Below are 12,505 nucleotides of genomic sequence, written 5' to 3'. Positions count from 1 at the left end.
GCACCACAGCTCTTTATCAAAGGACAATAGGTTTATTTTTGGGGGGGGTTGTATCATTCTTAGCTCTACCATAGAACACAATTCCCAATCTGTTGGTTGCTCTAAGCTCAAAGGTAGAATGCTCGGCTACTATGTATGAAGCCCTTGGTTCAATGCCCAGCACCGCAGAAAAACAAAGCTACTGTCCAGTAGTCTTTCTCTGCCTGTCTTATCTTACAGAAATTTCCTGAGAAATCAGCAAACATGTAGCATAAAACCTCAATAAAGGGGAAAAAATGGCCCCTCCTGCATCATTCCCAGTTTGAATGAGGCTAAGGAAAGAACCTTTAGCTAACTGGGGAAGACTAACTTAGACTACTACCCCAGTTCACCTGCCATAGAGCAGTTTCAGTCCTTGGCTCAGGCTGGAGTCCAGAAATGCCAGCAGAACACTCAAAGCTTTAGCTCTGGTAACAGGAGGAGGTGGGGCTCCAGACACCTGGGTCTGAAGTCCTGGGCTCCACCTGGCTGACCCACCCTGAATGGACTCCAGCCATAGGTACAGTAGGCCAAAGGCTCAACTTTGCTGCTCACAGCACCACTGATCCTGGCACTAGGGTAAGCCAGTCACCTCAGGGTATGGAAAGGCAAAGATCTAACAGAATCTTCAAAAGAAAACAGTTCAATAGGCCACCCGAGTGAACTGTATTTAACCCATAGGTGGAAAGCGGCTCAGTGCACGTCACTGTCCACTATGAAGATCCAGTGAGTTTTAGGTGTGACACTCTGAACCCAACCTCCTGGGCGCCACCAACTGTGGCACCTCACCTCAAAAAGGAGGCTCAATCACTGAGGTCCGAGCTAGGGGTGCAGCACAGGAGAAACACTTACCATCCCCCAACACAGGGTCCCCCAGATCTCAAACCTGAAAAGCCACCTTGTTAATTAGCCTTTTTATTGGTTTTTTGTTTTTTTTAAATTGAAGGTCCCTTACTGGTCCTGCTTTCATGAGTGGCTGAGAACAAGGGGAAGGGGAGGGCAACCAGCTGGCAAGGGAGGGTCATTTCCACATTTCATTTACACACAGAACTAAACAGACAAGCACAGAGTCACTATTGTGGTTAGAAGTTGGCAGCATGGGATGGGGGGATAAGGAGTAGGGTGTCGTTAAAAAAAAAAAAAATAGGTCAGGCTCCCCCCAAACTGGGTGCCTGGGAAGGGACTTGGTCTGCTTCAACCCAAGAGGAATCAGAAGATCAAAAGCAGTTTGGGAAGGCCAGAACCGTCAGGGTGGAGGGAGAAGGACGGTCCAGGGGGTGGGGGGGACATTTGGCAACTGGGGTGAAGGGATTACCCTCCCCCTGCTGGGATCCCCCCAGCCCCTCAGGTCTGGCAGGAAAGGGGCAGCCTGCAACACCCATGAGCAGGTCTGGGGCTGCTAGATGCTCCAGGCAGGGGGCTGGAGGTGGCTCACAAAGGCTTGCCCTCCAGGGAGATGACGGCACTGCCACCTAGTTTCTCTGCCAGGGTGCAGCGGTCCTTGACCTCCTCGTAGCAGTTTGCTTGTAATTCATGCTTGATTCCTACGGAGAAAGAACAGTGAGCGGAAGACTGGGAAGCAGCCCTCAGAGCAGGAAGGTGCCACCCAGCAGGCAGAATGGAGGACCCCGTTGTTGTCATCCATTCCCCACAGCAGTCATGACAACACAGAGGGCATACGAAGAAGGAACCCTTACCTGTCAGCTTCTTCTTGATGGCATCCTTGGAGCTGGCGTAGATCATTTTGCTCTTAAGGGGTGCACTCTCAGGGGCCCTGAAGACAAAACAAGGAAACTGCTGCAGCCTCCCCTAGACAACGGATGACTCAAGAATAAAAGTACCCCTACGGTGCTCAACAGTGCGTTTCCCCACCCCCACGTTCCTCATTAGTTTTGTTACAGCCCTGACCCCAAACCTAGGATGATTTCTGCTAAGCTCTAAGAGAGGGAAGAGGTGGCAGGCAAGAGAGCTTGGATAATGAGCTCACCAGAAGATGAACACCAGGTCCTCCTTCTTGCTCTCCTTGGTCTCATAGGTGGCATCGTAGAGAGCATAGCGGCAGTCCTTGTCTGGCAGCATCTTGACAAAGGTGGTGTAGGGATCGTCCACAGTCTGCCCCACATCTCCTACCAGGATCTCCTTGCCCTCCTCCAGGATGATGTTCTTCTTGTCCTCACTCAGGCAGAAAAGCACCGCCTTCTTACGTTTCTTCACTTCTTCTGGCGTCGAAGACTTGCGCACTTTCATGTCATTGAACACCTTGATGACACCATCAGAGACAGCCACACCAGAGGCCTGAAGGACGAGCCAAATAATACACCTTGTGAGGGAAAAGATTCTGGGGTATTCTCTCCAGTTACAGGAAACCTCGGTCAGAACACCAAGAGAGCTAGCTCTCAGCCCCACAGAGCTAGTAATGTCCCTGCAGACACAAGATGGTGCTGCCACCCCCCGCAAATCCATCACCTAAGGACTAGTTGGGACAAACTCCCTGCAAGTGAGAAAATCAATTATCTAGTTCAACACTGGCATTAAAGGTTAGAAACAGCATTTGTTAAAAAGAAACATAGCCAGGGGTGGCGGAACATGTCTTTCCTGAGTTCCAGGACATTCAGAGTGACACAGAGAAACTCTGTCTCAAAAAAAAAAAAAAACCAAACAAACAAAAAAACCCTAAAGAAAACAAAAACCATTGAGAACTTCTGGGTTGTGAAGGGCAAATGCAAAGAATTTGAAAGCTACTGATTAGGTTGACACCACTCTGCCGCTAGATTAAAATGCTGACTTAGATACAAAAGGAAGACCGAGCACTTGGGCCATAGACTCATCTTCAGGGAAGAGGGGATCAGAACTTCACAAAGACAACAGCTGCTCATCAGTTCATTTAAGTCCCCAGAGCCTTCAACGCAGCCATGGCATAAACGACACTGCCCTACCAAGAGCTCCCAGACACGAGAATTACAGCCCCTAATTAGGGCCCTGCTGGACAACTCCCTACCATCCAAGAGTGGTTTAGAGTCCTAAAGATCACTGACCAATTAATAGGTCACGCTATTAATTAATTAAATCGTCAAAACTTTCTACTTTGTATGGCCCTGGGGGGACGACCCAATCAGAAATGTGTAACCAACACCCCAACCATGGAACTGCAGAGGAAGCTAGCCACGTGATTCACCCGCTTCCGGAGTAGGCGGGGAAAGGAGATTGGTTTGGGCGCAGGGCCTCCCCAAGAGACACTCGTATCCCAGAAACGGTAGGACCTACGATGTCTCAAAGCCTAAAGATCGCTTTTAGGAATAGGCGTAGGGCAGTCAGCTTTAAGAAGTAGCACGGGCCATTCACACAAGCATCAGTTTTCCAGGCCCTCAGGCTGAACATGAGAGCTGGGTGGCTTCCGGGCGGTACCCGCCTGGGTCACTTCCCTAAACGCGGCTCCACCCTCGGCCCCATCCGGCACAGTCAAAGGCCTAGCTCGTTCAACGCAGAGGCCGGGATGGCAGGGCCCAGATCTGTGCGCACGCGCTGCTGTACAGCGCCGTTCCAGCCCTAGTCCGAAGTAGAGTGAACAGAGAAGGCTGTGTAATCGCTCTTTCTAGAACAGGGGCTAAAGCCTTAATAGGACCCGCTCTACTGGCGGTGCAAGGTCCTGGTCTCAGGAGCCAGTGCCTCAACCCTAGCATCCCCCCGCCCTCCGGCCAGTTGCCCCCGCCCCTCCCAGACGGCGGCATCCCTGCCACCTGCTGTGGAGACAAACCCATCAGCAGAGGGAGGGTGATGCGAGGAAAGGAACAGCCCTTGGGTGGGGCGCGCGCCGACTCGCGCGCGCTTTTCCCTAGCGGCCCCGGGGCAAGGTTTGGATGCCGCGTGCCCTGGTCCAGCGCGCCATCGAGAACCGGCGAGCGTTGCCCGAGGCTCTGCACACTGGCCCCCTCCCCCACGGCCAGTGTCCGTGCGGGCGCGCGAGCGGAATGGGGGTAGGGAAAGGAGCCAGGGGGCGCGCGAGCGACGTCCGAATCGGCCCTTCCCAGCGCCCACGGGCGCGCACGCGCGGCCTGCCCTTCATGGCAAGACCCTTAGTCTCGCTCGGGGCGCTGGGGGAGGGGATACTGAGAACGCTTCTCTGCCGCCCCCACCCCACCCGGCGCGCAAGCCACTGATCACGAAACCGCCACCCTCGGGCACAGTGGCCTAGTGCTCACCATGTTTCCGGAAGCGAAAGGGAGACGGGGAGAGCTACAGAAGAACTAAGCCGCCGCAGCTGCTACCGGGATCCGACTGAACGCGGCCTCTCCCGGCCCCTTCCGTTTAGTAGGAGCCGCACAATGAGGGGCGGGGCGAGCTTCCGGCGCTCGCCGCGCGGGCCGACGGGAAATGAAGTCCCAGTATTTTGCACCGAAGGGGAGTAAGCCGCTCCCGGGTTCCGGAGCCTGAGGCGCGGGGGAGTAGGCGAGGCCGAGAGGCGGGGCTGTTGCACGGGGAGTGAGCCCATTGGTGTGATGGACCAGGAAACGCTCTTAGCTGAGCAGAGGCCCATCGCTTGATAAGATGACCTGAAAATAATTCTGACCTGAGTCTCTATTTATTCCCAAATGAAGTGATTTTTGGTTCCTTATGGTTCCTGATGATCAAGACTTTTCTGAATCACTGGCTTGGAATCCGCTTGGATCGCCAAGTACAACGGTGTCTTCAAGCCAGTAGACTTGCTTCCCTAAAGTGTCCCTCCATGTGGAAAGTCACTGTGACTTCTAAGAGGTCGTATGAAATTTCAACAAAAGAATAGGATTTTAACAAACTGAAAATGTTACAATAAAAAGCTTGAGAGCTTTGGTTTTGTTAAAGACAGTTGGCAAATTCTCGGATCAAACGTAATTCATGGGGGAAGGGTGTATTAAAGACTTCTTTACATTTCCTTTTCCAGGCGATGAGAAAAGGAATACTTATTTGAACTTAGCTCTCGAGTTGGTAGGTTTATGGTTATTTTGACACAAAAACTGAGACAATCTGAGAGCAAGAGCTTAAAATAAACTGGGGTGCGAACTCCAGGAACATTTCTTTGACCTCGAACAATGATCATGGTCTCACACTCTGCAGGAAAAGAGGACAAGATCGCGAGCAAGTTAGAGGCGAAAGAAACTGTGTCCCTTGACCTCCCCGTAAGCCGAATAAAAGGTGTGAGGAGCAACCCGGGGAGTGAGGCATGACGGGGGTTGTAGTCAGAAGCCTCCCCCAGCACTTAAGGGTTGAGCCGCTGAGCTCCAGGTGGAGGCCAAAGCTTGACCCCCTCGCCCAAGCGCCCCGCCTAAAGAAAAAGCTAGCTCCACCTTTTACGAGCCTCGCGGTTTCCCAGAGCAACGGGGGGGTGGGGCCACGCAGTTACCCTGGAGACGCGCTTCTTCCGCCCCCGGCCGCGGGTTGCCCTAGATGTCCTTATTAGGGAATGAGACTCCAGGGGGCGTGCCCAGCCCGAGCGCCAGCTTCAGGCTCCTTATAAGGCTGCCTGAGGAAGGCCGAGGGCGCGGAAAGCTAGACTGAGAAGAGGGTCTGTCCGTGCGGCGGCCGACGACTTCCGGCATGACAGCTGGAGAGCGTGGGTTGTTCCAATCCCTGATCGTATTGATCGTTGTGTGCCCCAACCCGAGCTGTCCGTCCCCTCGCACAGTGCCCACCTTAAACCTCCCTGGGGCTCCTCCGCTTGCAGTGAGCCGCAAGAGCGAAGGCGCCAACCATGTGCCTACATTCGACTTCCACACCTGCCAGCTTGCACCTCACACCGACACACGCCCTCGCCGTTCCTTTAGCCTGAGCCTTCTGTGTGCATCCCCGACTTTGCACCCTCGCATTTCGAGATCTTTCTGCTACTCCTGCCTTACTTTTAGTTCGTCCCTTGCATCCCTTCATAGATGTCTCTCCCACAGATATTCTTGCACTTGCGTCCGACCCTCTCCCCCACTCTTCTCAAGCCCTCGTTTTCCGGCCTCTCCTGAAATCGCCTTTTGAGACCTTGAAGCAAGCCAAGTTCAGGCTCCTACGTGCCTCCCGAGCCAGCCCTCCCGGTCACAGGGGGCGCTGTCCGTCTTTTTAATTGTTAGTACAAAATGATGCTACTCTCGAATTTCGGGGTGAGAGGAAGGGGCGGGCCAAAGCTCCATAGCCTGGGTGGGGCCTATCCAAAGGGCTGGTGCGAGGGGGGGGGGCGATGGGAAAGGAGGTACGGACCTAACTCTCTCCGGCCTCTTACTGTGTAATATAGGGGAGGGAGAGGGTTCCTTGAGCCAGTGCCCTGCTGGGTTAGAGAGGTCCTACTCTCAATCGGGTGTTCCTATACCAATTGCAGAACTGTCGGGGTCCCAATCTCATGGTATTTTGGAAATTCCAAAAGAGCCAGTCTAGATCTGATGGCCGCACCGGTCCGATTGGGCCGGAAGCGCCCGCTGCCGGTTTGCCCGAACCCACTCTTCGTTCGTTGGCTGACTGAGTGGCGGGATGAGGCAGCCAGCAGAGGGCGCCACACGCGCTTTGTGTTTCAAAAGGTGAGTCCCAGCTGGGTCTTCTGGAGCAGGACCCAGATGATCCTTGTATCCGAGCGTGATTAGTTCCTTTCTCCCTCACCCTTCCCAGGCTCTGCGCTCTCTCCGACGGTACCCGCTACCTCTGCGCAGCGGGAAGGAAGCCAAGATCCTTCAGCATTTCGGAGACAGGCTCTGCCGAATGCTGGACGAGCGGCTGAAGCAGCACCTAGCATCAGGCGGTGAGCGCCTCAGGGTGATCCCTAAATTTCCCGGATGCAGGCTGTGTCTACCTTGGCTTCAGATTCCCCACTCTCAGTGTGGTTGCTGTTGGACCCAGGGCTACTGATTGACGCTCTTTAGCCTCATAGTTCCCATGTACGAAGCTAGCCAATGAAATATGCCTGTAATCCCAGCATTTAGGAGGTGGAGGTAACAGGATCAGGAATTCAAGGGTAGCCTGAACTACTTGAGAATGTTTCAAAAATGACAAGGGGTGGGGCATGGTGATGCATGTTTTTAGTCCCAACACTCAGAGGAGGAAGAGGCAGGAGAATCTTATGTGTTCGAGGCCAACCAGGACATCACCCAATGACACCCAGAGGATCCAGCCCCCTCTCTTCTGGCCTCTTCTGGCATTGCATGTCAGTGATGCTCAGACATGCACTGACCAAACACTCCTATACGTACCATAAAAAAAATGTTTTTTAGGGGCTGGAGAGATGGCTCAGAGGTTAAGAGCATTGCCTGCTCTTCCAAAGGTCCTGAGTTCAATTCCCAGCAACCACATGGTGGCTCACAACCATCTGTAATGGGGTCTGGTGCCCTCTTCTGGCCTGCAGGCATACACACAGACAGAATATTGTATACATAATAAATAAATAAATATTTTTAAAAAAATGTTTTTTAAATATGACACCAAAATTCACAAAGTGAGCAGAAGCATCCAGGCTCTTCCTGGCATCCAAATTGGGTGCAGGACTGACTTCTGTTCTCTGCAGGTGACCATGCCCCCAGCCTACCAGCTGGAGAGAAGAATCAAGCCAGTGAAGGGCCACCTGCTCAAGGCCAGGACTCTCCCCCGCCAGTGAGGACTGGGAAGGGAATGGAAAGCTAAAGGGGAGGTTTGAGGGGTTTAACAGCCCTGTGTCCGGCTCTTCCGGATTTAGGCTGGCCTGGGACAGCCTCTTACCCTCGCTAAGCGGCACTCCATTAACTCCTGAGTAGGTTACTGAGATAGCTGTAGGTGAGGTTCCAAACGAAGCTGCTGAGAGACCTAGTCCAGAAAGTTGGGGGACTTCTACCATGTCCTTGTTCCCCAGTAGCTGTAGCCGGAGGCTAGGCCTGGCATATACCCCCAACCTTGCCCCTGCTCCAGCCATGTCACAGTCCATATTTACAGGGCTTCGTAGCATATCTCCCTCCCAGGCCCACGTAGCCTGCTGAAACCTCAGTGGACACTGGCAGGCATTTGAATTCTGAGCCCCATTGTCTGTCTCAGGTTCCCACCCAGCCTCAAGCAGGAAGCGCCGGGGGCTATTGGCCAGCACAGAACTCGGGTGCCCGGGCTGTCCTGCTGCAACTCTACAAGGAGCACCTGGTAAGTGTCTCCAAAAGGCAGTTACGTGGGGTGAGGCAGACCCACAGAAGTCCTGGGCACTGTTCATGCTGGCCACTCCTTAGCAGGTTGAGGAGCCCTGGCCCTGAACCTACCCTCATGTCTACCATGGTTTCAGAATCCTGATGGTCACAGCTTCCTGACCAAGGAGGAGCTGCTGCAGAAATGTGCCCAGAAAGCCCCCAGGGTGAGCATCCAGCTGACAGTGGGCAGATAGAGCCCACTACAGTCTTCCTGCCTGCCTGACAGGCAGCCTTGGTATGAAATCTGATCCAATTATGGAACACGGCTAGTGACAGAGGATGTTTAGGCTTGGGAGTACTAGGGCCTCTCTGAGGGTCTCCTTTCCTTTTCTTTTTTTTATTTTTAATTTTTATTTGCTATGCATGCGTGTCTGTGCAAGGGTGTCGGCAGCCCTGGAACTGCAGTTACACATAGTTGTGAGCTGTCACATGGGTGCTAGGAATTGAACCAGGGTCCTCTGGAAGAGCTAACCTCTGAGCCATCCCTCTAGCCCATCTCCTTTCCTTTTCACAGGTAGTTCCTGGAAGTTCAAAACCATGGCCTGCCCTCCGAGGCCTCCTCCACAGGAACTTGATCCTCAGAACACATCGGCCATCCAGGTACGGGCAAGCTGCAGGGGGCACAAGAGGCAGGCACACACCTTTAATCCTTTAATCCCAGCACTCGGGAGGCAGAGGCAGGCGGATCTCTGTGAGTTTGAGGCCAGCCTGGTCTACAAGAGCTAGTTCCAGGACAGGAACCAAAAAGCTACCGAGAAACCCTGTCTTAAAAATCAAAAAAAAAAAAAAAAGATTCCAGAATATTCTAGGGGGAGAAGTATGGTTCTGAGTGAAAATAGGGAGGAGCTGTAGGACATGCATTGCAAAGCTGAGGCAGCGATCGGGAGGTCCTGAGGATAGCTGGTCTGAGGGATGGAACAGGAGGTGGGGTACCAAGGAGGGTAATGCTCACCTAACTTGGATCAGCAGAGCTTGCCAGGTATAAAGGTAAAATTGTATCCTCCACCCCCCAGGTATGCACTGACCCCAGAGGGCCTGGAGCTGGCCCAAAGGCTGGCCAAGGCAGAAGGCCTGAGCACGCCGAACACTGGCATTATGCCAGAGGAGCCCCAAGAAGAGGAGTCAGCAGGCCCAGCGGCCACTTTGTCAGCACTGTAAGGAGGAGGGAGAAATGGAGGACCATATCTCAGGGACCTGTAACTGATGAGCCGCAGTAGTCCCCGTGAGTTGTGGGGACCACCCTGGCACTAAGGGTTCTGGCCTTATGTAAGCCCCCACTTCCTTACAGTGGCGCCAGTGAAGGTGGCGTCCAGCAGCCGCCACTGGAGCTGAGGCCTGGCGAGTACAGAGTGCTGTTGTGTGTGGACACTGGGGAAACCAGAGGGTGAGTGAAGTGGGGCGGCCGCGAGAACACCTGGAGGATGTGGAGGGCGGTGAGTGCTGGCTCACACTCGCCTTGGCCCTCTCTCTTGAAATATTAGGGCAGGACACAGGCCAGAAATGCTCCGAGAGTTACAGCGGCTGCATGTGCCCCACACAGTACGCAAGCTGCATGTTGGGGACTTTGTGTGGATAGCACAGGAGACCAGGCCCAGAGACCCAGGTAAAAGGTCACGGGCAGGCATTGGAGGCTGGCCTGGGGGGTCAGAGGAAGACATTAAGACTCTTTGACTCCTTGACAGCGAGACCTGAGGAGTTAGTCTTGGACCACATTGTGGAACGCAAGCGGCTGGATGACCTGTGCAGCAGCATCATCGACGGCCGCTTTCGAGAGCAGAAGGTGCTTAGCCTGCAAACGCCTCGCTTCAGAGGCCTCCAGTCACACCTGTTCTGAGTCCCTTTTAAGCCATGAAGGTGCAAGTAGGAACCCACAGTTATCTAGGCTGGCCTGAGAAACGTAAAGACCCCTTGAGTGCCTAACCCTAGAGATCTCATAGCATTGGAAATGCAGAAGCTATGCCCAAGTCTTGGCAGTGCGCTCACCATAGGGTCACAGAGGTCAGTAATAGGCCGCAGGAGGCCTGGAGAATATGTAATGTCCAGAGGTTCAGGACTCTCCTACAGGAGTCATAGCAAGAGCCGGTTTGCTCCTCTGAGACAGAAGAGGAGCCAGTAGAGATAAGACTGTAGGATCAGGGTCTCCTTGAAATCATATATATAAATATGTATATAACTAAATGAAGTGTGTTGTTAAATCTGTGTGTCAGAGCTTAATAGTTACAGACAGTTGTGAGCTGCCACGTGGGTGCTGGGAATTAAACCTAGGTCCTCTAGAATAGTCAGTGTTTTTTCTTTTTAAAGATTTACTTATTTTATGGGCGTTAGTGTTTTGATTGTATATATGTCTATGCAAGGGTGTCGGATCCCTTAGAACTGGAGTTACAGACAGTTGTTAGCTACCATATGGTTGCTGGGAATTGAACTCAGGTCCTCTGGAAGAGCAGCCAGTGCTCTTAACCTCTAAGCCATCTCTCCATTCCCATTTCCTTGCAATCTTAATGTGATATATGGTTGGCCCAGACATGTAGGCATTTGGGCCTGACCTACCCTGCTTTTGCCTGCCTTCCCAGTTCCGCCTGAAGCGCTGTGGCCTGGGGCACCGAGTATACTTGGTGGAGGAACATGGGTCTGTCCACAACCTCAGCCTTCCTGAGAGTACATTGCTACAGGCTGTCACAAACACCCAGGTGAGCTGGAGGACAGGGCGAGGCTGGCAGATTTTGTACTCCATGGATTAGACCTGGAGCCACCTCCCTTGGGTCCTCTTTTCCAGGTCATTGATGGCTTCTTTGTGAAGCGCACGATGGATATTAAGGAGTCAGCTGGCTACCTGGCCCTTCTGACAAAGGGCCTAGAAAGACTGTATCAGGTGAGCAGATGCCTCTTTCAGCACTGGGCCCTCACCTGGTGGTTGCTGCCCAAGCAAGGAAAAGTGGGTGAGATCCTGGTTACTCAGGTTTCCCACTGAGGCCTGGGAAAGGAATAGCTGGGGGTTAACTCCTAAAGCCTACCCTAGCCTCAGTCCCCTCTTCTACTAGGGCCACACCCTACGTAGCCGCCCCTGGGAAACCCCAGGGGATGCTGAATCAGGAGCAAGGCCTTCCACAGACCCTCTCTGCTCACTCCTCACTTTCAATGACTTCAATGCAGAAGCTGTCAAGAACAAGGTACTACCCTTGCCTTGCCTATGGTTAAGTGGCCTGGTCCTAGACCACCCCTGATCGAGGCCTGTCCCAATCCCAGGCCCAGTCTGTACGAGAAGTATTTGCCCGGCAGCTGATGCAGGTGCGTGGACTAAGTGGGGAGAAGGCAGCAGCCCTGGTGGATCGATACAGCACACCAGCCAGGTACACCCCAGAGAGCCACTGGGTTCCTCTACCCTTCCTGTGTGTTCAACTTAAGCAGTGCTTCTGGAGAGAGAGCTTGGCTCTGTGTGGGAGCCTTGGAAGGTTCTGTCCCAGTGTTTCCCAGGAAGGAGGGCAGACAGGATGGAGGAGGGCCTCTATTGCCAGGATCAGGAAACATGCAGTGTCCAGACTCCTCTAGGCTGAACCCGCCTGCCTTAGCTGTCATGATACTGGCCCACATAACCAGCCACTGCATGTCCCACCCCCAGTCTCCTGGCTGCCTATGACGCCTGTGCCACCCCTAAGGAGCAGGAGATGCTGTTGAGCACTATCAAGTGTGGGCGTCTGCAGAGGTAAGGGTGAGACACAGCCTGGGGAGAAGACTGGGTGGCCCGAGGCACCAGGCCAACCTTCTGATTCTCTTACAGAAATCTGGGACCTGCTCTGAGCAGGACCCTGTACCAGCTATACTGCAGCCACTGCCCTCTGACTTGAGCTCCACCTGGAGACACATCCCAGAGCCATCTTCACTTCTACCAAGGCTAGCCAGCCCTTTAACTAGGATTCTTTGGGCTATAATCAAAATCTGAACATTTGTGGTCTTAGGAGTTAAGGAAGCAATGCCAAGGTCCTTATGAAATATGCAGGAACGGGCAGACTACACCTTGTGATCCAGTGGCTTTTGTTTTGTAGTGTTGGTGGTGGAACCCATAGCCTTGTGCATGCCAGGCAATTTCTCTTCCGCACAGCAATGATCTGCAGCCTTGTACAGTGTTTCTCCACCCACTCCTGAAACCCAGCTTGGCCTAGAACATGCTGTGTAACCCATGCTGGCCTAGAATTCCCAGTCTTCCTAGGCCCACCTTCCTGGTCCTGGAATTAAAGGTGTGGAGCACTATACCTGGCCCATATGGTTCCTTTTTTTTTTTTTTTAAGGCAAGCTCTTGGCTAAATATGGTTGTGCAGAGTGTAGCTAGACCCTATGCAAAACTA

At 53.2% G+C, this 12,505-nt stretch overlaps 2 protein-coding genes across 2 annotated transcripts; one reads left to right on the top strand and one right to left on the bottom strand.

Annotated features, from left to right (window-relative positions):
• Window positions 1–913: 913 nt before the first annotated feature.
• On the bottom strand, window positions 914–6,020 carry Cfl1 (cofilin 1). Its single transcript, XM_075973156.1, has 4 exons — window positions 4,218–6,020; window positions 2,006–2,313; window positions 1,716–1,792; window positions 914–1,562 (listed from the first exon to the last, which is right to left on the bottom strand). The coding sequence occupies exons 1-4, from the start codon at window positions 4,218–4,220 to the stop codon at window positions 1,450–1,452; spliced, it is 501 nt and encodes a 166-aa protein (XP_075829271.1). The 5' UTR covers window positions 4,221–6,020; the 3' UTR covers window positions 914–1,449.
• A 162-nt stretch (window positions 6,021–6,182) lies between these two features.
• On the top strand, window positions 6,183–12,443 carry Mus81 (MUS81 structure-specific endonuclease subunit). Its single transcript, XM_075973127.1, has 17 exons — window positions 6,183–6,226; window positions 6,353–6,548; window positions 6,637–6,766; window positions 7,526–7,611; window positions 8,026–8,124; window positions 8,261–8,329; window positions 8,680–8,765; window positions 9,179–9,319; window positions 9,454–9,549; window positions 9,647–9,768; window positions 9,848–9,945; window positions 10,736–10,852; window positions 10,939–11,034; window positions 11,204–11,332; window positions 11,409–11,512; window positions 11,782–11,865; window positions 11,941–12,443. Exons 2-17 carry the CDS (start codon window positions 6,414–6,416, stop codon window positions 12,005–12,007), a joined length of 1,659 nt encoding a protein of 552 aa, XP_075829242.1. The 5' UTR covers window positions 6,183–6,226; window positions 6,353–6,413; the 3' UTR covers window positions 12,008–12,443.
• The last annotated feature ends 62 nt before the right edge of the window (window positions 12,444–12,505 follow it).

Source organism: Microtus pennsylvanicus, chromosome 5 (genome assembly GCF_037038515.1).
Source record: "Microtus pennsylvanicus isolate mMicPen1 chromosome 5, mMicPen1.hap1, whole genome shotgun sequence".
Classification (NCBI taxonomy): domain Eukaryota; kingdom Metazoa; phylum Chordata; class Mammalia; order Rodentia; family Cricetidae; genus Microtus; species Microtus pennsylvanicus.
Note: the sequence above shows the minus strand (reverse complement) of the source record. Positions and strands in the feature narration are given on the sequence as shown.

What these genes read in the sequence shown, in the direction of transcription:
- Mus81 (XM_075973127.1), top strand. Translation starts at nt 6,414, where the DNA reads ATGGCCGCACCGGTCCGATTGGGCCGGAAGCGCCCGCTGCCGGTTTGC. An exon ending in GACACTGGGGAAACCAGAGG is followed by an intron (nt 9,550 to 9,646) that starts GTGAGTGAAGTG and finishes TTGAAATATTAG; the next exon opens with GGCAGGACACAGGCCAGAAA. An exon ending in AAGTGTGGGCGTCTGCAGAG is followed by an intron (nt 11,866 to 11,940) that starts GTAAGGGTGAGA and finishes ATTCTCTTACAG; the next exon opens with AAATCTGGGACCTGCTCTGA.
- Cfl1 (XM_075973156.1), bottom strand. An exon ending in GACCTGGTGTTCATCTTCTG is followed by an intron (nt 1,793 to 2,005) that starts GTGAGCTCATTA and finishes TTTTGTCTTCAG; the next exon opens with GGCCCCTGAGAGTGCACCCC. An exon ending in CATCAAGAAGAAGCTGACAG is followed by an intron (nt 1,563 to 1,715) that starts GTAAGGGTTCCT and finishes CTTTCTCCGTAG; the next exon opens with GAATCAAGCATGAATTACAA.